Genomic DNA, 26,870 nt, shown 5'->3' with positions numbered 1-26,870 from the left:
ACGCAGGCGGCCGTCACCTCCCCGGCGCGCCTCAGGCCACCCTGGGGGCTGGTCCCCCAGCCAGCCTGCCTGCCTCGGTTTCCCCATCCGGGCTGCACGGGGACCCTTCCCCGAGCCGGGCGATGCTCCAGGCCCCCCGGCCGGACCCGGCCGCGCCGCCGGCTCTGGGCGGCTCGATGCAAACGCCATAAATAATGCACGAGGCAGCTGCAGCCCCGATGGATTTGGCGGCGCGCGGGGGGCTTCAGCGGCTGCGGGGCCGCAGAGGAAGCTTGGGAAGCGGGAGCTGCCCCCCTCGTGGGGCGGGGGTCCCTGCACCCCCCAGAGCTTATCAGGGGGTCCCTGCACCCCCTGCACCGCCCCCAAGGGTCCCCCCTGCCCCAAAGGGGTCCCTGCCTGCCCCCCGAGGGGGTCCCTGCACCCCATGCATGTCCCTCAGGGGGTCCATCCTTGCCCCAAAGGGGGTCTCTGCACCCCTAGTATGTGATCAGTGGGGTCCCTGCCTGCCCCCTGCCCCCAAGGGGTCCCTGCACCCCATGCACGTCCCCCAGGGGGTCCACCCCTGCCCCACACACCTGCCCCAAGGGGGGGCTCCTGCACCCCCTGTACATGATGGGCGGGGGTCCCTGCCTACCCCGGGGGTCCCTGCACCCCATGCATCTGCCCCGGGTTGGGGGGGGGTCCTTCCCCCCCCCCGCCCAGGTGGGGCTCAGGCCCCGCCCCTCCCCAGGCCCCGCCCCCTGCCCGTGGGAGAGTCCGGGCCCCGCCCCTTCACCCCCGGTCTGGCCTGGCCCCGCCCTCCCGCTGACGTCACGCAGGTGCGCTTCCCCCTCCCACCCGCCCCCGCGGGCTCGCCCAGCCCCGCCCTCTGCCGCGCCCCGCCCTCCCCGCCCAGCGCCGGGCCGCTGGCCAATCACCTACGGGCGAGGGGCGGGGCGGCCGCGTCGCCACCAATGGGGAGCCGATAAACACGTCCGGGCGGTGGCGGCGCCCGGCCCGCCGCGGGCGTGACGGGCGGGGGCGCGGGCCAATGGCGGGGCGCGGGGCGGGGACGGGGGCGGGGCGGCGCGGGGCGCTGCTCGCCTTTTGTTCGGGCAGGAGCGGGGCGGCCGCCAGTGTGCGCGCAGGGGCCGCGGCGGCGCAGGTGAGCGGCCGGGAGCGGGCGGCCGGGAGCGGCGGGGCGTGGGGGTGGGGGGGGGATCCGGCGTCCGGGGGGCCCCGGCGTCCGGGCTCGGACCGGGGCGGGGGGCCCCGGCGTCCGGGCTCGGAGAGGGTGGACCCCGGCGTCCGGGAGCGGCCGGGCTCGGACCGGGTGGGGAGGGGGGACCCCGGCGTCCGGGAGCGGCCGGGCTCGGACCGGGTGGGGAGGGGGGACCCCGGCGTCCGGGAGCGGCCGGGCTCGGACCGGGTGGGGAGGGGGGGCCCCGGCGTCCGGGAGCGGCCGGGCTCGGACCGGGTGGGGAGGGGGGGCCCCGGCGTCCGGGAGCGGCCGGGCTCGGACCGGGTGGGGAGGGGGGGCCCCGGCGTCCGGGAGCGGCCGGGCTCGGACCGGGTGGGGAGGGGGGGCCCCGGCGTCCGGGAGCGGCCGGGCTCGGACCGGGTGGGGAGGGGGGGCCCCGGCGTCCGGGCTCCGGCTGAAGCTGGGGTTGGGCTGGGAGGATCCCGGTGTCCGGCAGCGCCTCGCCCTAACCTGGGTTTGGGAGGATCCCGGCGTCCGGGGCTGGGAGTGGCCGGGCGGCAGCCGGGGGCCCCCCCGGGGGTCGGGGCAGAGGCTCCCGCTAGAGGCAGAGCTGAAGCGAAGCTGCCTTTTATATATACAAATACATATTATAAAATACTATATGTATAAAAGAGGGAATTGTCGCCCCCGAAGGGGGGTCGGTGACAAGCTGAAGCCCCCGAGGCGGGTGCGCTGCAGACCCGGTCCGACCGGTGCCCGCAGCGATCCCCCCCCCCGGGGCGCCCGGCCGGACTTTCCGGCTCCTTTACTCCAGGAGCGACTTTGCAAACTGCGGCCGCCGTCCTCGGCGTGGCCCCTCGGTCCGCCCGCGCCTCGCTCGGCTCCGGGGCGCTGGCGTGGAGCCGCGGCCGCGCGTGGGGTGCGCCCCGGGCTGGCGTGCTGCGAGTCACGCAGGCTTCGCCACCCCGCTGGGTGCTCGCCGTGGCGGGTGGTATTTGCAGAGCGCTTTCCCCGGGGAAGCTGGTGCACCTGCGAAGCACCGAGGTTCGCCGGCACCAAAGTTTGCGAGTGGGGCTGCCCGCTGGCAGAGAAAAGGAGTTTTTCCCCAGCCAAAACCCCTGCAAGGAGCTGACAGCAAGGATCTGTGCAGGGAAACTAGGAAGATGGAGAGGGGGTGAAACTGCTGTCATTTTTGCTTGGCATTTGGAGAGGAGCGAGGGCTCTAATTGCGTTAGCAAAGTGATTAGCTTAATTAATCAGGTTTACGGCGCAGATGAAAGGATAATGCTGAAACATTGCTGGGAGTTGCCTGGGGAGGAAAAAACGTAGGCTGGTGTACGAGGAACTTGGAGAGAGGCGTTGCTGCCGCGAGAGGAGCGCGTGAGCGCCAGCCCCGTGCCTGCAAGCAGGGAAGGGCCGCGATGGCTCGCACCGCCTGTCCTTGGCTGGTCCCCTGGGGCCCAGGGCGGCCGCAGCTGCGTCATCCCTGGTAGGACTTGATCGGGCTTTGCTGTCCACCTACTCCCTGGGGGTCGGAAACCCCTTGGGTGGACGTAGCTCGCAAGCGGGACGGGAAGCAAACCTCACGCAGTGCTGCTCCCCCAGGTAACGTTTGGCGTTGGTGTTTCGGAAGGAGGAAGGAGCTGGTGTTTTGGGTCTGCAGCTGGGGCTGTGCCTGGTGCATCCCTGGCTGGGACGTGGATGTGTGGCCAGGCTGGCCCATGCCCTGCTTCTTGGGAGGAGACGGGCAGAGATGGCGTTTGCTTGATGCGTCGTTCTCCGGTAATGGATCTGGAGAGGTCTAAAGGTCCCTTCCTGCGTCTTTTATTGATGTTTGTTGGAGTAAAAGTGCAGAATGCCCAATTAAACTGTCTTTGTGCAAGTGAAGCCTGTAATTGTTTGTTGCTCTGGAGGAGTTCCATGAAGTGTCATGAAAAACCCATTTTACAGCAGATTTGGCTTAAACGAGTTGGCCATTAGGACAGGAATGTAAAAAACTCTTGGCTTAAATGGTTGAGATGTGAAGGGGGGGGAAGGCAATTGGCTTGTGCGCTGTTCTCAGCTGCATTAGCACAAGTGATGGGGGGCCGTCTTCAGGACACCTGGGTCCTTCAAGCTGCCCCTGCTCCAGGAGTTTGAAAAGTGGCTGCTGGAAACCCCCTGCTCCGACCCGCCGGAGTCGGTGCAGCAGCGACGCGGCAGTCACTTTCGAACAATAGACTTTATGGTCTATTGTCTGGGCGCTGCTGTGCCGGGTGCGTCGCCGCCGGCTCCGGGGAGGCGCGTGCGTCCCTGGCGCGGTCCGGAGGAGCCGGCGCTCCGCTTCCGACTTCAAACATTGGCCTCGGTGGCGCTGGCAGCTCGCCGTTTGGTTGCAGCTGGAGACCTTGAAGAATTTCACCTCTGGTCCCAGCGCTGTATTTTAACCTTAATATTCAGCATTGTCCTAATCCCCATTAATTCTATCCTCTCCCCCCCCCCAAAATCCTTAATCAGATCTAGCAGCTGGAGTAGGCAACTGTTTTGCAGCTGGGAGGCTTTTTTCGGTGAAGGTTATTCCTGTGACGATGGCTTCCCTTCCTGGCTGTGGTTTGGGGTGGGAGCACTCGATGGTGTTTGGCTTTTTATCGTGCTCCCAGATCTCTGGGGTTTAAGGCAATGGTCCTGCCTGGCGCGCTGCTGCTCGCAGGTGGCAAAGCCTTCGGGAGCGACGCTGGCCGTGGCCCCGCTTCGCCTGCTTTTTGCACGGGGAGCAGAGGCTCTTTGCGGGGAGCTTGTGAGACTTTAATTGCAGTGTCTGTACCGTGACTTCACCAGTCTTGGAAATCTTAAATTAGGCTGGCTTCTAATTAGCAGCACTTAAAAAGAAATCCAATTTCTAGAAAAACAGCACAAGTTTGCCTTGGACTTCTTGTGGCATTGACACCAGCTTTTACCTTTATTTCAGCTGGTGCTTTCCCACCTAGGGGACATGCTGCGAGCCCAGGACCGTGCAGCAGCCCGGGCTCGGCCGGGGCTCTCCGGGTCCCAGCGTCGGGAGAGCGCAGGGTGTCTCAGGCTGGTCTGTGCAGGTGGGAATTGCGAGTCTGATGGCAAAACCTGAGTCCCTTGCACAGGGACGAGGTGGCCGGTTTGTCTCTGAACACAGCGCTGTCGGCTCTGTCCCTGCTGCCTTCATCAGGATCTGGCCCTGCGTCACCCGAAACGCTCTGCAGGTCGATCTGGGTGTGTTTAGGCCTGTTCTTGCCTGTCCTCGCTAAGCCCGTTGATGTTTGGCTGAACACCGTGCCCATCTTGGATTGCAAGTGCTGGGAAAACACAGTGGCTCTTCGGGTTTGGCATGGGTTTTGGCTCCGTAGGGCCTGGAGGTGCTGCAATCCAAGGGATTGGGGTGACCTGATTAATGCAGGTTCCTGTGCCCCAAAGCTTTGGGGGCTGGGAGCAGGAAGGGGATGCACAAGGTGGTGCTTAGCCTGACCTTCACCACGCTGCGCTTGCTGCTGTTGCCCTCAACATGTGCGTGACCCCAGGCTGGATTTTTGCCTTGCAAATTCTCTTGTAGGTTATAGCGTTCTCCTGTTGCCTGCATGTCGGTGTCTGGGGGGGGTGGAAAGCTGTCTGCATCACGGCAGAGGTGCCTCCGCGTGCCCCAGGTTTGATCCTGCTCACGTGGTGGAGCTGGAGCACGTTGCCTGCCAGCCTTGCTGCGTGCATGGTCGCTCGAACGGCTCCTGAGCCCCCGTGTCCCGCTTCGCTGTGAGAGCTGCAAATCCTCCTTTGAGTGAAAGGACGGCACAGGGCTCGCGTGTGCAATCGCCTTGGCGGGCGAAACTCCTCACCCGCCTCCCCAATGTCCCATCTCCTGTGCAGAAATAAGGTACTTCTCCTAAATGGCTATAGTGGGGAGAGGTGGGAGACAAAGATGTTTCTAATTAGTGGTTTGAAATCTCTCTCTAAATCTGCCATCCCCAATTGGTTTTTTTGGCGGATGCTGCCAGGCCTGGAGGCATTTCATAATGCTCCAGTCGTTTGGTTCTGAAATCACTTTGCGAAAAGGGCAGGAGCCTCGCACTGAAGCGGGGCTCCTCGCACGGACGCCGTGCATGCAGATGGTTTGGATCATTAGGCAGCACGCTGTGGCTCCTGCCTCTGATATCTAAACCGAGCGAGTCTTCGGGCTCTTCTCAAGATGCTGAGCGGGGAGTCGCTGGTTTGAACACAGAGCTGGCGGTGGGGTGGAGTGGCCTGGCTGGGGCTGCTGAGTGTTTTCTGAGTAACCCACACCTGGGTGATCAAAACCATTGCCCACCAGTAACCTCCCTGGGCTGAGCAGCACTGTGTGCTCTGGTGCTTGAGGCAGGGTTGGGAGCTGAAAATAGACCCTAGGTGCTTTTCTTCAGTGACCTTGGAGAAGGTCCTTCACCTCTGTTCAGCAGCTTGTGAATGGAGGAAGTGATTGCTGCTCCGCTGTGGAGGACGGGAGGGAGAGGAGAACATCTCCAGCAGCAAAGTGATCAGTCCCCAGTGTTATGGGGCAGGCTGGATGCTACTAACTTTTTCCAGGATAATAAGCCAAACGATCCCTGCTGATGGGAGAGTGTTGCAAGCTCCTCCTTGGCATGGGAAGGAGTCCTGCTCCTTAATTAGGATCCCTGTGATGCTGCTGGTGTTTGGGGTGGAGCTGGGGCTTTTGGGGTGTCGCATCCATCTGGCTGCAGTCCTGCTCTGTGCTGGGCTCTGTGGCACTGGCTTTTGAAGGTGTATTGATGGATTTTGCTTAGCTGGTAGTAGAGAGACCTTTGGCCACAGTAGAGAGCCTTGCTGTAATCACTGTGACACGCGGGCAGAGCCCTGGTGACAAATCATTAACTCACTCTGACAGGCTGGGTGCTGACGGGTGTTGGTGATAATTTCTTGTGAAGCATTTGAACTTTACAGATGTAATGCAGTTGGATGGAGAAATTAAGCTAGGGTGAAGCAATCCTCAGCCCTGTCCCTCTCTCCTCGAATTCAGCTCTTGCCTGGCAGAGTTGGGGCCAGGTGGCGGAGGCCTGTATTTTTGGGCACCATTATTCTAGCTGGAAACAGTGCGTGAGCCTCAAAGCCTAAATTAAGAACGTGATAATTGCAGGCTTTTAAAAGGACAAATTGTTCTTTGTGCTTTTTAAAACAAAATAATTTTTTCTTCTCCAGATGGAGTTATTGTGATTAATTGTACTGGGCCAGATCTCCTTTGCAAGTACAAATGGCAAGTTTTCCCAGCGATGTTTTGAACAAAACAGCAAACTTTGAGGAGGGGAGCCTGCACAGGTCCTCCTGTCCCCAGTGCTTTAGCAGGTTCCCATGCTAGCAAAACAAGCCGGCAGCGCCCAGCGGAGAGATGCGCCGTCCGAAGCTGCCGCGGCAGGTTTTCGGTGCGTGGCTGTGAGCCAAGTGCCGTGGTTGTTTCCTCCTGATAAAGCGCGCTGATGGCAGCACCCGCTGCCCCTTTTCCGGGAAGCCGCCGGTGGGGAGGAAGCTCGCGGCTGCGCGACGTCTCGCGGCGGGTGACTTCCTGCGCCGGGAGCCGTGTCCCCGGGAGCAGCGCTGGCTCTTCTCGCCTGCTCGGGTTTGCATGGAGAGGGCTGCGACTCGAGGCAGGGCTCGGACGTGCTTGCTGTCTGCAAGCGCAGATGGCTTGCTCTGATACTGTGTGAAGAGGAGCTCAGAGCTGCCGTAGGGCTTTTAAAGCAGCTGTATGAAGTCTTGCCCCTCTGTCTGGCAGGAGGCCTCTATGTAGGGTGTTCTTGCTGCATCCGCCTCCGGAGCTGTGCCTGGTTTGGTTGCTCTGCTGCTTGTTCCTGTTGCAGGCAAATTCCTTCTGCCTGCAAAGTGCAAGAACAGCTGGTCTCCTGCTCCATGTCTTCATCATCCTTGTGCCTCTGCTCCTGGTCTTAGCTTGAGGAGGAATGTGCCTGGGAAATCCCTTCCTTGGCTCAGGTCTCCCCATGGGGCGGTGGCCTTGCCGAGTCGCTCCGGCGCTCGGCTCCTGGTGCGTGCAGTGCTGGCTGGGTCAGGCTCGTTGCCTTGGAGCTGCCGCGATCCCGAGCGTGCAGGTCTCTGGCATCCCCAGGATGCTGGAAAGTCCATGCAGCATTTGCCAAAATGGAAATAGCACTTGGAGGCTTCAACACCACCCAACTCTTCTGAATTTATTAATGGGAAGACAGGTCAAGGGATGAGGGAGGAGCTCAACATAGGAGTGTGTGGTTGTGTATGTCCTTATTTCAGCATAGCAATGCAAAACAAGTGGTAAAGGGGCACAAGTGAAGGAGCAGCACAAGTTGCTGACCCTCAGCCTTTGTGTGAAGCTCTCCTGCCCAGCTGCAGGCCTGGCAAGGCTCATGCTAGGGCTCCTCAGAGCCAGGCTGGGGTGACAAACGGTTTTCTGTATGCCACAGCAGCTCCTGCTGGTGGCAGATGGTGGGTGCTGGCTTGGGAGGCTGGTGGGGGCCAAGGCTTTCCTCTGCCAGCACCTCCCAGGAGGGCATGGGAAGGAGCCTGCCCAACAGCTGTGCCAGGGTGTCTTGGACCATCTCTGCCAGCTCTTGGAGCTGCATGTATGGGAGGGGAGGAGGAGGAGGAATACAGGTGCTCATGGGCAGGGCAAACTTGAAGGGCAAAGCCAGGCTTTCATGTTAGAAATCAAATTCTGATTTGTCTCAACAGAAGCATTGTTTCAGGGAAGAATAGCTTCTCTGTCCTTTGTCACCAGCTCAAGGTCAGACACCAGTTACCCTGTATTGCCTCAGCCACCTCTAACTGGGTTGGGCTTCATGGCCTGCAGTAGATATGAGGCCACCCAAGACAATCCTGTGGTTCCTCACCCAAGCCCTTGCTGGCCTTGAAAGATCTCGGCGCTGGAGCAGCTCCGAGTCTGGTACCTTAATCCAGTAGAAAAATAGCAGCCCAAGACACAGCAGACCTGTCGGATCAGTGCTGGTGCCGAGCGCTGCCACGCATGCATTGCAGGAAGATAGTGCTCGCTGTGCTGCGCGCTGCCGGCTGTCTGGTCAGCCTGTGCGGTGGCTTGGCAGATGGGCACCTTGGCCAGCTGCTGCTGTGCAAGTACAGTGTCTGGGTGTCCCGTGCTTCCCAGGATTTGTGGTCCCCGTGGCCCTCGCAAGGGCTCGTCTGCCCTGCTTGCATGCTGTGGGAGGGGAATCGCAACGGCCAGCGTTGTGCATGTTCTCACAAGGGGAGAATGCTGAGCACTTTTAATGAATGCTACCTTGTCACTCTGATGTGAAACACTACAGCCTGGACTCGCATGCGTGCTGGAGCTGTCAGGAACTGTTAATTCCGGTGAAGGCAAGGCGGTTCAAAGGGTTTAGGGAACGTGCTCCTTAAAAAGGAGCTCTGCTTTGATGGAGAGCATCAACTGAGCAAAACAGGTTGTTGCACAGAAAACATGCTGCTGAGGTTGACTTTTTGCTGCCGGGGAGCCCTGGCTCTCGGCTGTGCTTTGTGAGGAGGATGCGGTACCCACGGAGCCCTGTGAATAGCAAAAGCAGGGGCTTTGCTCTGGGCTTTCATCAGCTCTCGAACTTAACCTCTTCAAGAGGAGCTGAAAAATAAATATGACTTTAAGAGTGTCCTCCAATTAAGGAGTCTAGTGAGTCTAAACAGTGACACTTGCACCCCTTGCTACCTTGCCAGAGTGGCTTGAAACGAAGTTCTCGGAGCCTGTTGCTTGTTGACAGGGAGGCCGGGAGCTGCTCCGGACGTGCAAACACCAGGAGAACAAAGGCGCTCGGCTCCTTTGTTTGCCTGGCTGGTGAGGGCAGGGCTGGAGCGGGGCTGAGGCTGGGGGACGGCACTGTGCTATTTCGGCTTGCTTTCTAACAAGATCACTGTTCTGTTACCCATCTCCTCCTCATTAAACTTCAAGCTGGTCTCATTCCCTTTTGAATTCCTCAGCTTATCTTCACTGTAAAGCCCTTATTGAAATGACTTGTGGTGGCTGAAATCTGACTTTTAATACTTTCCATTGATGCTGGTGCAGTCTTGAAAAGCTCCTTTCTCTCCCTCCTTGTGCTGCTTGTTCTTGCAAGGGATCCTTTTCAAATCCATTGAAGCCTTTATACAGCGCTGGGTCTGTTGCAGCGTCTGCCTGCGCTTCATTAGCTGTCAGCGCGCTGGTGCCGTTCCTGGGCTCTGCCCGCCTCCGGGCGCTGACGCCGGCCTCGCTGCAGGAGGTGCTGCAGGACGGTGGGGGACCTCCGTGGCCGGGCAGCGGGTTGCTGCCCGCTGGACCCTGCTGCTTCGCAGGTAGCCCTGAGCCTTTTCTCAGGTGCTGCTCTCCTGGGTGCACCAAGCCTTCTGCACGCCTGGCCTTAGGACGGCTCTGCTGCTGTCTGCTGCAGGCCCTGCTATCTTCCCTGCTTGGTCTAAACGAGCATTAACTAATCCTCTGGCTCTTCCAGGCGGGTGGGGAGGACTGAAGATGACTTGCCTCTAGCATAAGTGCTTCTAAAATAGTGTCTTTTCTTGCGTTGCATTTGTTGAATTGCCTTAAATGCCTCTTTTCCTTTCTTAAAAGCCTAAGTAACTGTAATTACAATTGCTCACATGCTTCCTGCCGCCAAGCTCACCCCCTAACACAATGCAGTTCCTGAAAGGAGGCAACTCCAGCTCTGCCGCTCTTTGTTCTCTGCGGGGCCTGCGAAGGATGCTTGCGAGGATGCGGGCTCTGACAGCTCTGCTGTTCCCATGTCCTTCTCCGAGGTGGGGCAGGCCGGCGTGCTCCAGACGTGTGCAGGGGCAGCCTCAGCGCTGCGTGCTCCCAGCCACCCAGCGGTGCGTACAGGTGTCAGCCCCCTCGCAAAGGGTGGCGTGGCCGGGCACGTGGCGGCTCTGTTGGGGCCTGAAATCACCCTAGGTGTTCCTTTTGGATGCTTTAAAAGGAGGTCAAGTCACCCGTGAAACACTGGGGCTTTCTAGATTCCCAGAGCACGTGGGATTCACTGGAAAGGCACCCAAGGGAGCTGGGGTGTTTGGGAACAGAGGCTGCAGGCTCTGGGCAGCCTCTCCCACCCACTAGCAACACCTCCTGGTGCCTGCTTGTGTCTTTGACTTAAAGTGAGGGTGCTCCTGTGCCCCCCACCCACTGACCTGAGGGTGCTGGGTCCCATTGAGTCGCCCAGTTCCTCCACCTGGGACTTGCCATGAGCCGGGTGCCTGTGGGGAGAGGGTGGCAGCAGGAGCCTCATCACTAGTGGTTTCGTGACAAGAAGCTGAGAAGTCCCTGGGCAGTAACTATTTTTGCATGAAATGGTATTTATCGCTTTCCTGCTGCTGCTTTTCTTGGGCAGCTCAGCTGTAAATCAGAGCAGGCTCAGACTCTGTGGCCGGCCTGCGTAAGGAGGAGGCTTGCCACGGGAGCAGAAGGAAAGGGCTAGTCAGGCAAAAGGATGCGTGTTTACTGGAGACTTCCTTTGCAGACATTGTCTATACAGAGACGATGCTGTCTGGACTCTGATCAAATAACTCTGGAGACAGATGAGCCTTCTGGTCTTTTTTTTACAGTAGTTGAAGCTTCCTCTGTTTTTTCACTAGGATTCCTGACTCCAGGAAGTGGGTGAGAGAGAATTTAACCTTTTCACAGCTCATCTCTGCTTCTGGGATGGTTGAAGCTCCTCATCTGCCCACCAGCTTCGCATCCTGCACTGATGGTGCTGGGGCTGCAGCAAGCTGTGCCGAGGGATTTGGCTGCAAGCGCTCCCAACCCCTCCATCTCTCCAGGTTCCCCCACATCTGCCCCAGTGCAGGTTCCCGATGTGGGGAAGGGACAATTTCCCCGTAGGGTTGCAGCTCTGTGCACCCTGTGCCAGCAGGTTGGAGCTTGGCTGGGGCCTCGGTGGGTCAGTGGTGATGCTAATATTGCTCTGTCCTGGTGTACCGTTTCCTCTCTTGCTTTAATGACAGGTTCTTGGGAGGAAGATAACTGCCAGGCTCTTGCAGTAAGTGTCTGAATGGCAGCCAGGTAGTGGAGGGGGTCTGAAGCCCATGGCTCTCAGCTGTAGAGCACCAGGTATTCTTGTGAGTGCCCTAATTCCACCTTATTTTTCCCCATTATCTGAACTGATAACCTAGTTCACCTAATTCCTGACCCTTGAGCCTAGCGGGGGAGGGAGGAGGGTCCAGCTTTTGGACTGCTGCATGCTCCCTTGCAAACTGTCAACCCCAAGAGCATTGATGTGGCTTTGCTGCAAGCAGGTCCTTCTGAAGGTCGAACCAGGTTTAACAGCTTTCTGCTGCTGGGGTATGGTCTCTGATCCCTGCTGATGGGGGGGAAGGAGGATGTCCAAGGACAAACTCCCACAGTGGAAGGTGTGGGGAAAGGCTCATGCCCAGGTGTCTGGACCTCACGGTGTGGTGAGCATAGCATGCTTGACACAGGGCACAGAAAATGTCAGTGGCTCTGGCAGCGAGCAGTGACATTTGTTCTGCTGGCCCTGTCACCTCGAGTGCCTCCAGCTTTGCTGGCTGCCTGTGCTAGCAACCAAACTTGTTGTGAGCACGATCGGGCTGGCTGCCCATCACCGGGGTGATGCTCTGGAGGAAAGTGGGTCAAGGTAGCCTGATCTCCCTGACAAGTGCTGCCTTTAACAAGGTGTTGCAGTCCCTTCCGGAGGGCTCTTGGGGACCGAACCTTCCAGGGCTGCTCTGAGCTCTGTAAAACCTGCTCCCCCTGTCCCTGGTGGGGCAAGCGTGGGGAAACCCTGCAGGTCTTTGCTGTCAGTGGCCCCTTGTGAACTCGCAGGGGATCCCAGAGGAAGGCTGTGATGTGAATGTGTAGCCGCGGTGTGCGGCGTTTCCCTGCCCAGCTGTCCCCCTGGCTTGGGGTGCTGCAGCCTAGCAGGGATTGCCTAGATAAAATGCGCTTGCATCACTTTTTAGCCTGTGCCATGTTCCCTGGACTCTAGATCTAGGGCCAGCAGCAGGCCAGGAAGAGCTCTGGAGCTCAAATGCTGCTTTGCACCCTTGTAACTCACCCCTGTCTCTACTGTTTGCGAGGTGCTTTCCTGGGCTGTACCAGCTCACCTGCCCGCTGGGCACAAGAGCGGCAGAGGCACTGGCTCAGGGCTGGGCCATTACTTTGAGCTGGCTTAATACTGATGTTCATTAGCTTGGACCTACTCTCCTGCTTGTAGCTTGTCTGGGTCAGAGCACCTGAGCCTCTGTCTCAGCTCTGAATAGCTCGACTAGCTTTTGATGTCTGTTAGTGGCTGGTGGTACAGACAGGGAGGAGGGTGATGGTGGGGGGATGGTTCATGCATAATGCAGAACTGTAAAAAGTCAATGTTTGAGCCAAACTCACGGATGTTTGAAATTAAGTGCCTGTCAAATGCCTGAGTTGCAGAGCAGCCGTTGTGGGCTGGCTGAGAGCGCGGTGTCCAGCCCCTCCTGCCAGGACGGGGCGTGCAGCCCGCGTGCTGCTGTGTGGGTCTGTGCCCTGGGTGCTGTGGGCACGGTTTGTACCGGCTTTGGGGAGCCTGCTCCCAAGCCCATGGGGGATTTATACTCCTCCTCTGCTGCAAAGGCAGTTTTAATGCCTGTGGCTCTGCTCTTCCCTTGCCTGCCCCCATCCAGGGCAGCTTTCCAAATGTCTGTTTGGGGACCTGATAGGTATCTCCGGCTGCTGTCCTGCTGCCAGGCCTTTGCACACACACTCCTTGCTGGGCCCTGGGTTTGGTGATGGCTCACGTGAGCCCTGCCGGTGCCAGCTCCTCCGCCGCGGGAGCGCAGCGGGGCCGCATCCTGCCGGCGAGCGCGGCATGCTTCCCTGTCTGCCTCTCCCCTCCGAGGTGGCATACGAGCTCCAGGCCTGGACGCTTTCTTCTCCGCAGGCAGGGAAGCTGTCTTCCTTGCAGGTCCTTCAACCATGGTGCAATGAGTCCATAAATGCCTATCTGGTGCTGGCTGAAGGCTGTGACACCCCCGGCTGAGCTCGAGCGGCAGCCCCAAGCGCCTGCGCAGTGCGGGGAGCAGAGCCGGGCTTGCCTCTTGCCCCCAGTGCCGTGCACCACCCAGCTCACTGTTGTGCCAAATGGAAAACCCAGCTCCAGCCTGCGCCCTGCCCTGGGAATAAGTGACCTCAGGTAGCTTCCATTAGTGGGTCTCTCCCTCTTTGTCTCTTACTGTCTTATAAACATGCATTATGCACAACCTATTAAAGCTGGAGCAGTACTTAGCGTGCAGCTTACTACTTTATAGCTCAGCATTGCACTGATGAGAGCAGCACCCTGCAACGTTTCGGGGAGCCTTGCTGCAGAGTGGTGGGCTGCACCGTCCTGGTGGGACCTGCAGGGCCTGGGCTGCCCCTGGCTTGTGCTTTCCTCCTCCTGGGGTTGCTCTGCTCCAGCCTCTTCCTGGGTCCCCACCTCTGCCCATCTTGTGCTCGTCAGGAATGAATTTTTGCACCTGGGCTCAGATTCTTTCCCTGTGAGTGTCTGCTGGCGCAGGCTCGGCTGCTCCCTGGGAATGGCCCGCAGCGCTGGGGCGAGCCGCGCCAAGCCCGTGCACGCCGCGCCGGCCCCTCCGCTCTGTGCAATCTGCGTCCTCGGCCACCACCCAACGCCCTGACTCAGTTGCCGGCGTCAAGGGGGCCCAGGACACCCTGGCCGGGGCTGGCGGGGGGCTCGGCCCCGGCCCCCTCCCCAGCTGGGCAGCGCGGTCCAGGGCACGCCGGGAGGACGCAGGGGAGCGAGGTGGCCTTGCTGCCTCGACCAGCCCAGCCGTGAGCTGGGTCTGCCCTTGGAGCGGAGCAGAGCTGCGGCCGCCCTGGCCGGGCTTGTTGCATGAATCAGTGTTTGGTGGAGGTGGTAATTACGCCTCCGTTTGGGAACACGCGGCGCTGCTGCCGCTGGCTCCAGCGGCTGCAACGCGGCGGCTGCTCCCTTGGCCCCTTATCGAGTCTGAAACTCTGACTCATCCCTCCACCCCCTGCGCGGCTGGCGGGGCCCCGCCGCTGCCTCGTGCGGGGGGGACGCGAGGAAGGGGGAGAGGTGCCGGCTCCGGCGTGGGCGCCCGGGCTGGGGTGCCCCCGGAGCAGAGCGGGCCGCGGGGGCCTGGCCGCGCCGGCTGGTGACTCACGGCGCTGCAGCTCTCTCCTGCCCCGGTGAGCTCATGCGGGCTTTAACCCTCCCTCCTCCAAAAAATCCCCAAACAAAAACAGGAGAAAGCCAGCCCTGCTCTGAAACGGATCTTGGCCCATCCGCGACCAGTCCTGATCGCGACCATCTCGGCTCCGGCGTCCCTGGGAGCTGCGTGCACGCTGCGGGTGCAACAAAGCCACCTTGCTCCTCCTCCAGCTGTCACCCCTTGGTGGGGAAAACGGTCCTGGTTTGGGCTGGGCCCGAAACCCAGACCTGGGCCCGTTCGTGCTGGCGGTCGGAGCTGTGGGTTGGGCCCCGGTAGGGGCTCGGCAGCCTTGGGAGCACGGCTCCCTAAAATAAACGCGCCTGCTGGCTGTGTGCAGAGACCTGTCTGCCTCCCGGGGCTCCCCCGGCGCAGCCGGCGGGAGAGGAGCAGGCGTCGCTCTCGGCAGGAAAGCGAGACTGGGGCTTGGCGTGCTAAAAACATGACGGGTTAGAGCAGCAGGCAAGTTTCCCCGGCGCCCGGGCTGAGGACCAGCGGCGAGGCTCGGGCTGGGGCCAGGTCCCAGCCTGCGGCGTGCGACCGCGAGCTGGCGGCTTGCGCCCAAACCGCTTGCACCCAAACCCCGTTCCTGGCTGCGGTCGACGCGCCTGGAGGCCGTGCGGCGTCCCCCTGGCCTGGGCGATCCCGGGGAGCCAGCGTCCAGGGTGCTGCCGGCAACGCTCGGTGCAACCCGGGGAGCGCCCGGCCCCGGGACCCGAGCCACGCGCCTGCCGGGGAGCGCCGAGCCCCTGGCTTCGTCTGGTTATTTTTAGTTGCGCTAAGAGTGTCCCAGAAGGACCTCTGAAAGGCTCGTTTTATTCTTGGAGCCGGAGCCCTGTGGCTGTCCTCAGCTCTCCGCCAGGTCCCGTCTCCGGAAGCCAGTCTGCAAAAAGCTCCGGTGCGCGGGTGGTGCCCCTCCGCGCGCGCCTTTGCCGCGGTCTCGTGCGGCAGGCGCTGGCTGCAGCCAGGCGCACGCGGTCTGCGCCGCTGGCAGCCGCGGTTCGCGTCTGAACACGAGCGGCGAAGCGCTGAGCTGTGGGTTCGTCATCTCGGTGCCGCCTTTCGTCTCGCTCGGAGGAGGAGGGCAGATAGCGATCTGCTCGTGGGCTGCGCAGGGGCAGGCTGCGCTCGGCTGCGGCCCGCAGCGGCGGCTCCGCGCGGAGGAGAGGGGTTGGAAAGCGCCTGCGGCATCCCAGGCTCCGGCTTTGCCGAAGGCGTAACTTCTGCTCTCCCTGCCCCGCAGAGCAGCCATGGAGGTGATGAACATGATGGAGCAGCCGATCAAGGTGACGGAGTGGCAGCAAACCTACACTTACGACTCGGGCATCCACTCCGGCGTCAACACCCAGGTGCCCTCCGTCAGCAGCAAGTGCGTCGGGGACGACGACGAGGTCTACGGCAAGCAGTACACCATCAAGAAGACCACCACGAGCTACTGCCAGGGAGGGGGCCAGGGCCAGAGCCAAGTGCAAGGTAGGGGCTGCGGGGCCCTGGGGGGTGAGCAGGCATGGGGCTCGTCTGCGGGCTCAGCTGCTCAGTTCCTGCCTTCTTCCACCTCCCCCACAAACTCTCCCATGGCCTGTGCTTACTGTGCTTATTCTGGGCACTCCTCCACGGAGCCTTCCACACCCTGGGAGTTGTTGCTGCTTAAAATACACTCCCTCCTGTCCTCCTTCCCCTGCGCTGAAAGGCTCTTGCGTCGAGGCGGCGCACAGCCAGCCCGCGCTAGTGCTGAGCTGGGCGCACACATCCAAGCATGCCGGTCGGTTGGCTCGAGATAGGAACATCTGATCCCAGCCCACGGATCGGCCGTCTGCTCTGCTACCTGCCTGCTCGGCAAACCTGTCTCGGCGCAGCTTGCAAACTTGTTGCTGTATGCTATAAATCCCTAACGGCTGTCCCGTCTTTTTCTGCTGCCCCTTTCCTCTGTTGCTAGGGCAAAGCAGAGGGAGCTGCAACCCATAGTGCCAAAGGAGATGCTTCCCCTCAGTTTACCCCTTAAAAGAGGGTTGAGTTGCTCCAGTCGCTTCTGAGGTTTTCCCTTGAGGCAGGGGCCCTGGAAAGTTTAAGCCCCAGTTCCCATGGGGAGGCAGAGCCCTGTGGAGAAGTGCAAACCCTCCTGAGCCCGGTGCGGTCCCTGCTCCGCGTGTGGAGGTGGGAACTGCAGATCTCCACCAGGGATGGGATCAAACCATCCCAGGTTCCTGGCTACGGCAGCTCTGCCCCTCTGGGCTTTGTTTGTCCCAGCAACCTCAAGGGGGAAGGTCTCCATATCCTTTTCCTAATCTCCAATGCCATCTGGTCCTGAGTTGCAAATACCCTTAATTTTTTAATTAACGGGCCTTGTGTGACAATTGCTTAATCATGCTGCTTAATTGAGTGTTGTCTTATCTCTGTGCTGCCGTATCTGTTTACACTTTGAAGCCCTGGCTCCTTGCAGAGCGTGCTGGGACTGCTGACGTTGCTGGTGTCATTGCGCTATGTTCTTGCTCAGCTAATTGAAATTGGGAAGCAGCGCTGGGAACGCTCCTCGGGGAGAGCCTGGAGTCTAACGCTGCCTCCCTGTCTCTCCCTGCAGCAGATATGGAGGCTCAGCTGGCCATGACCCGGGCCCAGCGTGTCCGGGCTGCCATGTACCCCGAGACCGTGGAGGATCGTTCCCTGCTCATCACCACCCAGATAGAGGGGCAGCCGACCAACGTGCAGCGCCTGGCGGAGCCCTCGCAGATGCTGAAATCTGCCATCGTGCACCTGATCAACTACCAGGATGATGCGGAGCTGGCCACCCGTGCGATCCCAGAGCTCACCAAACTGCTCAACGACGAGGACCCGGTAAGAAAGCACGTTTTGCTTGAGTGTGTCTCTGGGCTTCCTGCTGCTGGGGCAATGCTTTCCCAGCCACGGCACCACAGCCAGGCTCTCTTCCCCGCGGGGTCCGCTACCACTTGCAGCTCTGACTTGGCTCTTGAGACTGGCTTTGCACTGACACTGAGAGCTTCTTGCCTGCTCTCAGTGCTCCAGATCCCTGACCCTCTGCCTTCCTATCCCTGCAAAGTGCCATGTACCGTAGCCCGGACCATACGCTGCTTGCTGCTGCTAACTGCAGTGTAGTTCCTAGAGCAGCGTGGATGAGAATTGTCAAAAATAGCGGTCCTCGAATGCACTGGCTGTGCAGGCTCTGCTGCTCGAATGCCACCTTCCCCAGCGGGGCAGCTAGGATGCAAGACCGTCCCAACTCAGGTCTTGCCTGGCAGAGCGGGGACCCTTGTGCACCCCGGGGCCTGTTTTGGGACACGCGTCCCCGCTGTAGCGGGCAGCAGCAGAACACCCTCCAACCCATCGACTTCTCTCCCAACCCCAGGTGGTAGTCAGTAAAGCGGCCATGATCGTGAACCAGCTCTCCAAGAAGGAGGCGTCCCGCCGCGCCCTGATGCAGTCGCCCCAGATCGTGGCGGCCGTGGTGCGCACCATGCAGAACACCAGCGACCTGGACACGGCCCGCTGCACCACCAGCATCCTGCACAACCTCTCGCACCACCGCGAGGGCCTGCTCTCCATCTTCAAATCAGGCGGCATCCCAGCCCTTGTCAGGATGCTCAGGTGCGGAGATGCAGGCGGGGAGCCCAGCGTGGCCTCTGGAGTGTCCCTGAGGGGACGGTAGAGCCAAGATGTCCTCCCTAGCCTTGCTGCAAGCCCCGTGGAGGTGGTTCCATGGTGCGCCATGGGTAGTACTACCTATGGTGCCCTGTGAATGGGGGCAGAAGGCTTGTGTAGAGTGAGATGTAGCTAGACCTGGGTCTGTCGTCTCCACTCACGCCACAACAATGATGTGGGAGACCTTGAGCCTATTTAAACTGAGCAAGCTGGGTGTCTGCTGCATTTGAAGACGTTATGGGTGCAGGAGGAGGGGAGCAACCCCTCAACTGCATTGTCCATGTGGCAACGCCTTGTCCACAGAGACCTGGGCTCAGTCTTTGCTGTGCTTCAAGGAGGAGATGCTCCTTTCACAGAGGGGTTCCTCAGCAACCCTGGGGCTGTGAGGCATGGCGGTGCTGTGCACCGTCCGTGCCCCAAGAGGAGTGTGGGGGGGGTGCTAGAAGTCACTCAGTGGGACACGCCACGCAGGGCACTCTGCCCTCGGGGCCGTGCTTGTGGTATCGTGAGCCTAGAGGGAGCTGCCCATGCTGATGTGGCTCTGTGCTGCCTGCCTGCAGCTCGCCGGTCGAGTCGGTCCTCTTCTACGCCATCACCACCCTGCACAACCTGCTGCTCTACCAGGAAGGGGCCAAGATGGCTGTGCGCCTGGCCGACGGCCTGCAGAAGATGGTTCCCCTGCTCAACAAGAACAACCCCAAGTTTCTCGCAATCACCACTGACTGCCTTCAGCTCCTCGCCTACGGGAACCAGGAGAGTAAGGTGAGCCCTTGGAGCCTGGCCTCCCTTGGCCGACTGTCTGCCTCGGTGACGCAGGGCCCTGCTGATAGAGGGAGGGATGGAGGTGGCTGCAACTGCCCAACCTCGCTCCTCTGGTGCGTCCGAACTCGCAGACCAAAGCCTGGGAGGGCAGGGACGGGAGCGCCCATTGTCTCGGCCCTTCTGCCTCCTGGCAGCAGCCAGAAGCCGAGCAGTTGCGTTGTCTGCAACTCTTTCGTGTCCGACTTCCCACAGGTGGAATGTCCCCAAAAAGCACAGACTGTCCCAGTCTGGCCAGTAAATGGGCTCAGCTGGGTTTCTCCCACCCCTGCTCCAGGCAATGTCTCTATATTTGTTCTTAGGCTGTTTCTCTTCCTCCTACGCACTAATCGTTCCAGCCTCGTCTGGCTGCACTACGTGGGGCAGTGAAGTCGGGTACTGCTGACCTGCTCTGATGCTGGCTGTGGTGGCGGGGGGGTGATGCTGCCTGTCCTGCCCAGGGTGGTGAGACAGGGGATGGCCGTGCACAGGGCCCTAACGGCTCGGGGTGGGGAGGTGAGTGCGATGGTAATGCATGGCCACAGTAGAGGCAAACTAAGTGCTCCCGTATGCAGAGAAGTTGGACCTCTTGCCTGACTTGCATCCTAACTAGTGCCAGCTGGAGAAACCAGCCCAGCATTCTTGGAAGCTCTGCTCAGAGCCCTGCCAGAGCTGCCGTGTGCCCCAACCCTGGCCTTTTTGTCTTGCAGCTGATTATTTTGGCCAATGGAGGACCCCAAGCCCTGGTGCAGATCATGCGCAGCTACAACTACGAGAAGCTGCTCTGGACCACGAGCCGGGTGCTCAAGGTGCTGTCGGTGTGTCCCAGCAACAAGCCTGCCATCGTCGAGGCTGGTAAGGGAGGCACTGGGGGTGCTGCTACTGCAGAGATATTGTCTGTGGCCTCCTCCTGAAGCAAACAGGAGGATGACGGTGGATGAAGGATGATGTGGCAGCTCCCTGAGGCTGCTTTCCAGGGTGCCCTTTGGACAGGAGCCCAGTGCTATGGGCTCTGACCTCGTCCTCTTGCAGCAGTGACTCTGGTTGGCCCTGCCTGTGCTTGCCACTAGCCCTCATGTGATGTGCTGACCGTCCTCCTGGCCCTGTTTGCTCCCTTCTCATATGGGCACAGAGTGGCCAGGGGAAGTCCTGGGGACTTCGGCCACGAAGAAGTCCAAGGGGTCGCTGTCTTGCCTTGTTCGGGTTGCCAGGAGCTAGTGCCATCTCACAGCCGATGTGTAAGACACATCGGTGCCTTGCACAGCCAGGTAAAACCACCTTTGCGTGGCCTGGTCTCTTGCTTTAAAAGCCTCTCAAGACACTTTCCTGGGACTGTGCGTGGGCAGGAGCCAGTCATGCTGGCCGGCAGGGAACTGTCTTCCTGCACCGTATTTAGCCTCAGCTGAACGAGGCTACGTTGTGCGTTGGAGGCATCAGTCGAGTGGTATCCAGCCTACGTTTGCCATGCAAAGACCTGCTGTTGCTCCCTTTTCCTCTGTGCTAGGGAAGCTTTGCATGTCTGGATATTTATAGATGCGCCGTGTGTCTCGTTTTCCTGACAGGCGGCATGCAGGCTTTGGGCAAGCACCTGACCAGCTCCAGTCCCAGGCTGGTACAGAATTGTCTCTGGACCCTGAGAAACCTTTCTGATGTGGCTACCAAACAGGTGAGTCTGCAGGACCCAGAGTTGTGCTTCAGCACAACCTTTTGGAGAGCTTCTCCAGGCCACGCCTGGGAACTGTGCCAGTCTGCCGGGCACGGCACTGGGCTTTCCCCTCTGCTGAGCCACTTGCTGATGCCAGACCAGCAAATCCAAAGTGTTGTCCTCGCCTTTGCATCCCTGCGAGCTGCCGGCTGCAGAGGCATGCTTGCCCTGGGGCTGGCCGAGAGGAGTCGTGCCTGAGTCCTGCAGAAGCGGGGGATTACCTGGAGTCTCAGGAGGCTGCTCCCTGCCCACGGCTGTCCCCGCACCGGCTAGCTGCGTCACTGTGCTGTCGGCGCTTGTGCTTCGTCCCCAGCTGAGGGACGAGGCCACCAGCAGCTCTGCTCACGCACGCAGCTCAGCATCGCTGGGGCTGCTGTTTGCTCTGACTCACAGGAGGCTCTGCCAGACTCTTCTGGCAGGCGCTCGCTGTCTGCCTGAAATCTTCCCCCAGCGAGGGACACGGATGCAGTGGGAGCTGTGGGGCACGGTGGAGGGGCTGGGTGGCAGCTGGCTGCGATGGTGACCCGGAGCTCTGCTCCAGGGCTGCTCTTCCCAGCCCTTTGCCGTCTCCTGATGTGTTCTCCATGTGGTGCTCAGGCCGTGTCTCCGCACAGATTAGCGCCTGATGCAGCATGGAAACTATTTGGGCTTGCGTTGGAAGGCATGTAACTCGGTCCCCTGGCTCCGCAGAGAGCGAGGGGAGGATGTGGCCGTGTCGCCTTTAACTCCTTCCTGGCCCTGCCCACGCTGCTCGCGGCTGCCCGTGCAGCTGCGATCTTCGTCGCGGTGACCCCAGGATTGTTCAGGGAGCGTTGGCTTCTCACGCTGCTCGGAGCAGCTGGAGGTTGTATTGTTTGCGTGTTTCCAGCAGGGAAAACCTGGTGGAGATGTTAAACTCTAAGTAAAGCTGCACATGTGTGGAGCGCCTGTCACTCACGCTCTCCAAACAATGCAGAGAAATAGCCGTGGTTACATGAGCCTGGAGGACTGGGATTCTTGTGCTGGGAAAGGCTGCAGTGAGCAAGGCTTCCCTGCAGCCAGTAACCCTGCCTGGACGTGAACAATTGTTGGCCTTTGGCATGGGGAAGGGGCCGGCTGGGGGCCGTGGGATTGTGCAAGTCCTGTGCATGTTGAAATTTGGCAAGCTGCAGGCCTGGACAACAGTGTCTTTTGGGCCTCAAAGGGAGGCTGGTTCCCAGAGAAAGGTCAGCAGCTGAATGGTGCACTGTAGTGCCGAGATGGGCAGATCTCCACGTGTTGCAGCTAGATGCAAACACCATCGTCCTGCTTTCGTTGCCTGCTCTGGCCCGAGCAGAGTCTCGGAGCGGGAACAGTGGGGCAGGGCCAGGGGGAAACCCAGCATCCTTCTGGGAGGGCTTGGTGGGGGGACGCACAGGGTGGGGTCTGCAGCAAGGGGGTGTGTGAGCTCACACAGCTGCAGATGCCCATGCCTGGATCTCAAGGGAGATGGAGTCAGGTTTGGGAGGAAGAGCGCATGTTTGGGGTAGATCCTCTGAATGACAAAAGGAGCCGTCCTTGCAGGAGGGGAGCTCCTTCTCCCTGGTGCAGGGTGTCCTCCCCGTACAAAGGAGAAAGTGGCTCTGATCCCACACAGCCAGGAGGGGCAGAGCTCTGACCTCCTGTCCCTGCTCCTGCAGGAGGGCCTGGACGGTGTCCTCAAGATCCTGGTCAACCAACTGAGCTCTGACGACGTGAACGTGCTGACCTGTGCCACCGGCACCCTCTCCAACCTGACCTGCAACAACAGCAAGAACAAGACCCTGGTGACACAGTCTAATGGGGTGGAGGCCCTGATCCACACCATCCTGCGGGCAGGCGACAAGGAGGACATCACTGAGCCGGCTGTGTGCGCTCTCCGGCACCTCACCAGCCGGCACCCCGAGGCCGAGATGGCGCAGAACTCTGTGCGGCTGAACTACGGCATCCCTGCTATCGTCAAGCTCCTCAACCAGCCCAACCAGTGGCCCCTGGTCAAGGTAAGAGGCCAGCAGGCTTGGGGGAGAGGGGAACCCAGTGACTGGACTTGAGAGAGCCCCCCCAGGCTGCTGGTCCGTGGCAGGGGTGTGTTGCCTGTTGTGATGCTCGGCTGGGTCTGCAGCTGGTGCTGTGCGTGGAGCCTGCTTTGATTGTGCTGTTGCAGCCATGTTTCCGTAGGGCTGCGTCCTTGACGGCAGCTAATGGGAGGAAATTGCTCGTGCCCTGCTGCTTTACGGAAATCAATATTTGCCCCCAGTCTCCTCCGCAGGGAGGGAGGTGGATCCGGTGCCGGAGCGTGGCGGGGCTGCAGGAAGCTGAAGTCAGCGCATGCTGCACAGAGGGGGATGGGTCCGGGCCGGGACCGGCGTTGAGAGCGCCTGCAGGGTCGCTGCTCTTATCCCCGCTCAAGCTGAATCTCTCCTTCCTCTCCTCCTCTAGGCTACTATAGGTCTGATCCGCAACTTGGCCCTGTGTCCGGCCAACCATGCCCCGCTCCAGGAGGCCGCTGTGATCCCGCGCCTGGTCCAGCTGCTGGTCAAGGCTCACCAGGATGCTCAGCGTCACGTAGCGGCAGGCACACAGCAGCCGTACACAGTGAGTCCCGGCAGCAGGTTCTGCCAGGGTGCCCCTTGGCTCGGGCGAGCCGTGCCCCTCTTCTCCAGTCCCAGCATGGCCTGGCTCCCTGCAAAGGCAGCTGTCTCCTGGGGTGCTGCTGTGCTCTTCCTCTCCCACCTCCGCGGGTATCTGCGTGTGCGTAGGAGCTCTGCCTGCCCCGAGCAGCCCGGTGTCAGTCACGTTGCAGAGAAACAGCCACCCGGTGACTGATCCCTGCCATGCTGGAGACTGCTGGCCCCGTCCACTGCCCTCTTCCTCTAGGATGGGTCACCCTGTCCCCAAACTCAGGGTGGCACTGTGTGGTCATGTTCTGCCTGCTGCTCCGGGCCCTGGCTCAGCGCTTGTCCCCTTGCAGGATGGAGTGAAGATGGAGGAGATCGTGGAGGGATGCACAGGAGCACTGCATATCTTGGCCCGGGACCCCATGAACCGGATGGAGATCTTCCGGCTCAACACGATCCCTCTCTTTGTGCAGGTCAGGGGCTGGGGACGGGGAGGGCCAGGCTCCTGCCATGTGCCATGCCGTGCCACCTCCCGTCTGCAGCCCTGTGACGGGGGCCAGGCTGGCCACGGCGCTCGGCTGGCGGCGCCTGTGCGTGTCAGGCTGCATCAGGAACACAAAGGCAGCCGTGCCGGCTGCTTCATGTTGCTGCTAATCTCTCCTGACAGCTCCTCTACTCGCCGGTGGAGAACATCCAGCGTGTGGCGGCTGGCGTGCTGTGCGAGCTGGCCCAGGACAAGGAGGCAGCAGATGCCATCGATGCTGAGGGAGCCTCGGCTCCACTCATGGAGCTGCTGCACTCCAGGAACGAGGGGACAGGTGAGCGCAGCCGTGCTGTCACGCGCTGGGGGCTCTCGCGGTTCTGCTGCAGCCAGTCTGCTGCTTCGGGCACCCCTGGGGCAGCATCGCCTTGAGAGCAGCTCGCTAGAGGCGGGGGAAGAGATTGCCTTGCCAGGCACAGGGCAGAGCAGCAGCCTTACGGTGGGAGACGGTGTTGAGGTGAGGGGGCTGCTGCGCCTTAGGGGTGTGTGGGACACTCAGATGGGCCTGTTGTGACCGTCCTGTGGTGGCACAGACTGTGCTGAACTGCAGAGCAGGCAGCCGAGGTGGGATGGCTGGGCCATCTGCAGGGAGGAGGGAGGCTCCCCGCGCTGCCGCCTGGCACGCAGAGCTAAGGCTGCCTCCCTTCCCCCTCCAGCCACCTACGCGGCCGCCGTGCTCTTCCGAATCTCCGAGGACAAGAACCCCGACTACAGGAAGCGTGTGTCTGTGGAGCTCACCAACTCCCTCTTCAAGCACGACCCCGCAGCCTGGGAGGCGGTGAGTATCCCCTGAGGCACGGCACTAAGCCCTGCCTAGCCTGGAGAAACGGGAACCTCCTGGGAAAGCTGCACTCTGCCTCTAAAAACTGCCACTGCCGCCGCCTCCTCCTCCTGCTAGAGCTCCCAGGGGAGCACATTGCTGGAAGTGGGAGGTGGCTGCAGCCCCGGCTCCAGCAGCCCTGGGTCGCGGTACCTGCTGCCTGCCCTCCTGCGGCCACGGGCTGGGGCTGAGCATCACGTACTCGCTGAGCATCGTGCACACGCATCCCCCTCTTAAACTGTCACCTTCTTTCGCAGGCTCAGAGCATGATCCCCATCAACGAGCCCTACTCAGATGGTGAGTTACAGCGCGAGCTCTTCCAGCAGGGTTCCCCCCATTCAGGCTCTGCGCTGGCAGGCCAAATGCATCTTCTCACCAAAGTCGAGCTGATTTTAAATGCTCTCGACAAGTTGTCTTGGGCAGCTGCCAGTGACGTGCCAGCCAGGCCTGCCTTGGGATGCTCAGCCTGTCGCTTGTGTGGGGCTGCCCCAGGCCACCGCAGGGGGTGGCTCCTGCGTGGTCCTCCAAGGTCCTGGTGGATGGGGCCAGCCAGGGGTGGGCAGTGGGCATTGAGGCTAAAAATAACCTGCAGGTGCCAAGTGACCTGCTGCATGCCTTCATATCTGAGCGTACTCGAGCCTTGCACCCCCTCTGCGCTCCTCTTTGTGCCTGGGCTGGCCTGGAGGTTTGGGGCAGGTGGACGGCGAACGGCGGTCGCGTCCCTTGCAGCGCTGCCGGGGACTGGGAGGGTGGATGAGTCCTGGAAGAGTCTGTCGCCAGCGGGAGCTGAGGTTGTTCCATATCCCTTCTCCCCCGGCAGAGCTGGACCCCGGCTACCGCCCCATGTACTCGGGTGACATCCCCCTGGACCCCATCGACATGCACATGGACATGGACGGTGATTACCCCATGGACGCCTACAGCGACGGCGTCCGGGCGCCCTTCGCTGACCACATGCTCGCCTAACCTGCCCCTCAGGCCCCGCACCAGGTAGAGGCGATGCGTGCGTTTGTCGGGGTGCTGGGTGCTTATCGCCAATGCGCTCTTCCCTGGAGCGGGATGGGGGCCGGCGCGGAGCTGGGGCACGGCGAGGTCGGAGCTGCTCTCTGGACCCTGCTGAGCCGCTGCTGCGCCGGGCGCGGGGTGGCAGCCGTTCCCGGGTGGCCTTGGGCTCGGCTCTCCTCCGAAATCCCCTCTCGGTTGTGTAACGTGAGCTCTCCTGTGGTGCGCTGCAGGTGTTTTCTCTATACAGAAGAGAGTGGCCCCAGAGCTGAGCCTTCGCAAGAAGGACTTGGGAGACAGAAGTGCCTGAGACGACAAACTTTTCCATTCCCACGAGAGGTTTTATTTTTCTTTTTCTTCACTGTGGGTCTGTGGAGAAGGTCCTTCCTCCTGGGACTGCTTCAAGCACCTACTGCCGCATCCAGCATCCAAGATACTGTTTCTGAAGCTTTAAAACACACAAATCCTGCATCGTTATCGACCTTTCATTGGCACAATAGTCTTTTCTATAAATATATATTTCTTTTTTTATTTTTAATATGGTGCCAGCGGCTTTTGCCGTCTTTAAGTTTGTGCTTTCTAATTTCCCCAATATTTGTTCTGTGTGTTAGTGTCCTAGAAAAGGAATCTAACATGGGAAAAAAACCTTTGTTTTCTGTGAACTTTAACTTAATCAGATCAATCAGGAGTTTGCTGAAAACAAATGGTGCTATATCCCAGGACCTTCATTTTAGCCATCGGGATGTCTGCGGTTTAATTCTTTCCGATCAGCCGTTGGGGAGCTGACTTTGTGTAACTACCTGTCCTAACCCTAACAATAGAGGAGTGACTCCAGCATTAGGAACTGTGTCCTTGTACTGATCTCTGTTGCACATTTTAACCTGTTTCCCTTCTTTTTGGTGAGTGGTGTGTTTCCGTCCCCTCTTCCCTTATCTAATGCATTTTTAAAAGAGGCTGTAGATCTGATGGTGGTTTAACGCTTCGACTGGAAAGGGATGGACGTTTACTGGAGTGTGGTTCAGGAATGGAAGATTTTATTATTTCTGTAAGTTGTTTTTGTATAGACCAAAGCAAAGAATAAAATAACCTCCCCAGCCCCGTTTTGCAGTGAGCCTGTTCTTCCGGCAGCTCGGGAAGATCACCAAAGTCCCTTTGGGGGCAGGGTGCAGCGGAGGCTGCGGACGGGCGCAAGCGCCCCAGGTGGAGGTGGGCATCGTCCTCTCGACCTCACGGGAGGAAGACTCGATGCTCAGGTGAAACGACCTCCCTGGGGGCCTGGGGACCCGTGGCAGCCGGATCGGTCCACGTGCCAGGGCGCCGGCCCCGCGGGATGAGGCCGTGCCAGCGCTGGCTGCGGCGAGCCGATGCCGGCC

At 60.3% G+C, this 26,870-nt stretch overlaps 1 protein-coding gene across 5 annotated transcripts; it reads left to right on the top strand.

The window, feature by feature from the left end:
- The first annotated feature begins 1,050 nt into the window (after nucleotides 1–1,050).
- On the top strand, nucleotides 1,051–26,593 carry JUP (junction plakoglobin). Of its 5 annotated transcripts, none has more exons than XM_068919352.1 (15): nucleotides 1,051–1,144; nucleotides 15,606–15,835; nucleotides 16,944–17,194; nucleotides 17,724–17,962; nucleotides 18,577–18,778; nucleotides 19,525–19,669; nucleotides 20,377–20,480; nucleotides 22,178–22,516; nucleotides 22,956–23,111; nucleotides 23,488–23,607; nucleotides 23,802–23,952; nucleotides 24,332–24,453; nucleotides 24,753–24,792; nucleotides 25,316–25,485; nucleotides 25,731–26,593. In XM_068919352.1, exons 2-14 carry the CDS (start codon nucleotides 15,613–15,615, stop codon nucleotides 25,459–25,461), a joined length of 2,238 nt encoding a protein of 745 aa, XP_068775453.1. In that variant the 5' UTR covers nucleotides 1,051–1,144; nucleotides 15,606–15,612; the 3' UTR covers nucleotides 25,462–25,485; nucleotides 25,731–26,593. The 5 variants fall into 5 exon arrangements, with proteins under 5 accessions (XP_068775453.1, XP_068775455.1, XP_068775450.1 ...); XM_068919354.1 differs by having other exon boundaries at nucleotides 1,087–1,144; nucleotides 16,941–17,194; XM_068919349.1 differs by lacking the exon at nucleotides 1,051–1,144 and adding an exon at nucleotides 1,988–2,785 and having other exon boundaries at nucleotides 16,941–17,194.
- Nucleotides 26,594–26,870: the final 277 nt, after the last annotated feature.

The sequence above is a fragment of the Struthio camelus genome, chromosome 25, assembly GCF_040807025.1.
Source record: "Struthio camelus isolate bStrCam1 chromosome 25, bStrCam1.hap1, whole genome shotgun sequence".
NCBI classification, from domain to species: domain Eukaryota; kingdom Metazoa; phylum Chordata; class Aves; order Struthioniformes; family Struthionidae; genus Struthio; species Struthio camelus.
This window is presented reverse-complemented; position numbering and strand designations above follow the sequence as displayed.

Coding starts and splice junctions, on each gene's coding strand:
- JUP (XM_068919354.1), top strand. CDS start 15,613: ATGGAGGTGATGAACATGATGGAGCAGCCGATCAAGGTGACGGAGTGG. Junction 18,779..19,524: donor ACGGGAACCAGGAGAGTAAG/GTGAGCCCTTGG, acceptor TTTGTCTTGCAG/CTGATTATTTTGGCCAATGG. Junction 20,481..22,177: donor CTGATGTGGCTACCAAACAG/GTGAGTCTGCAG, acceptor CTGCTCCTGCAG/GAGGGCCTGGACGGTGTCCT.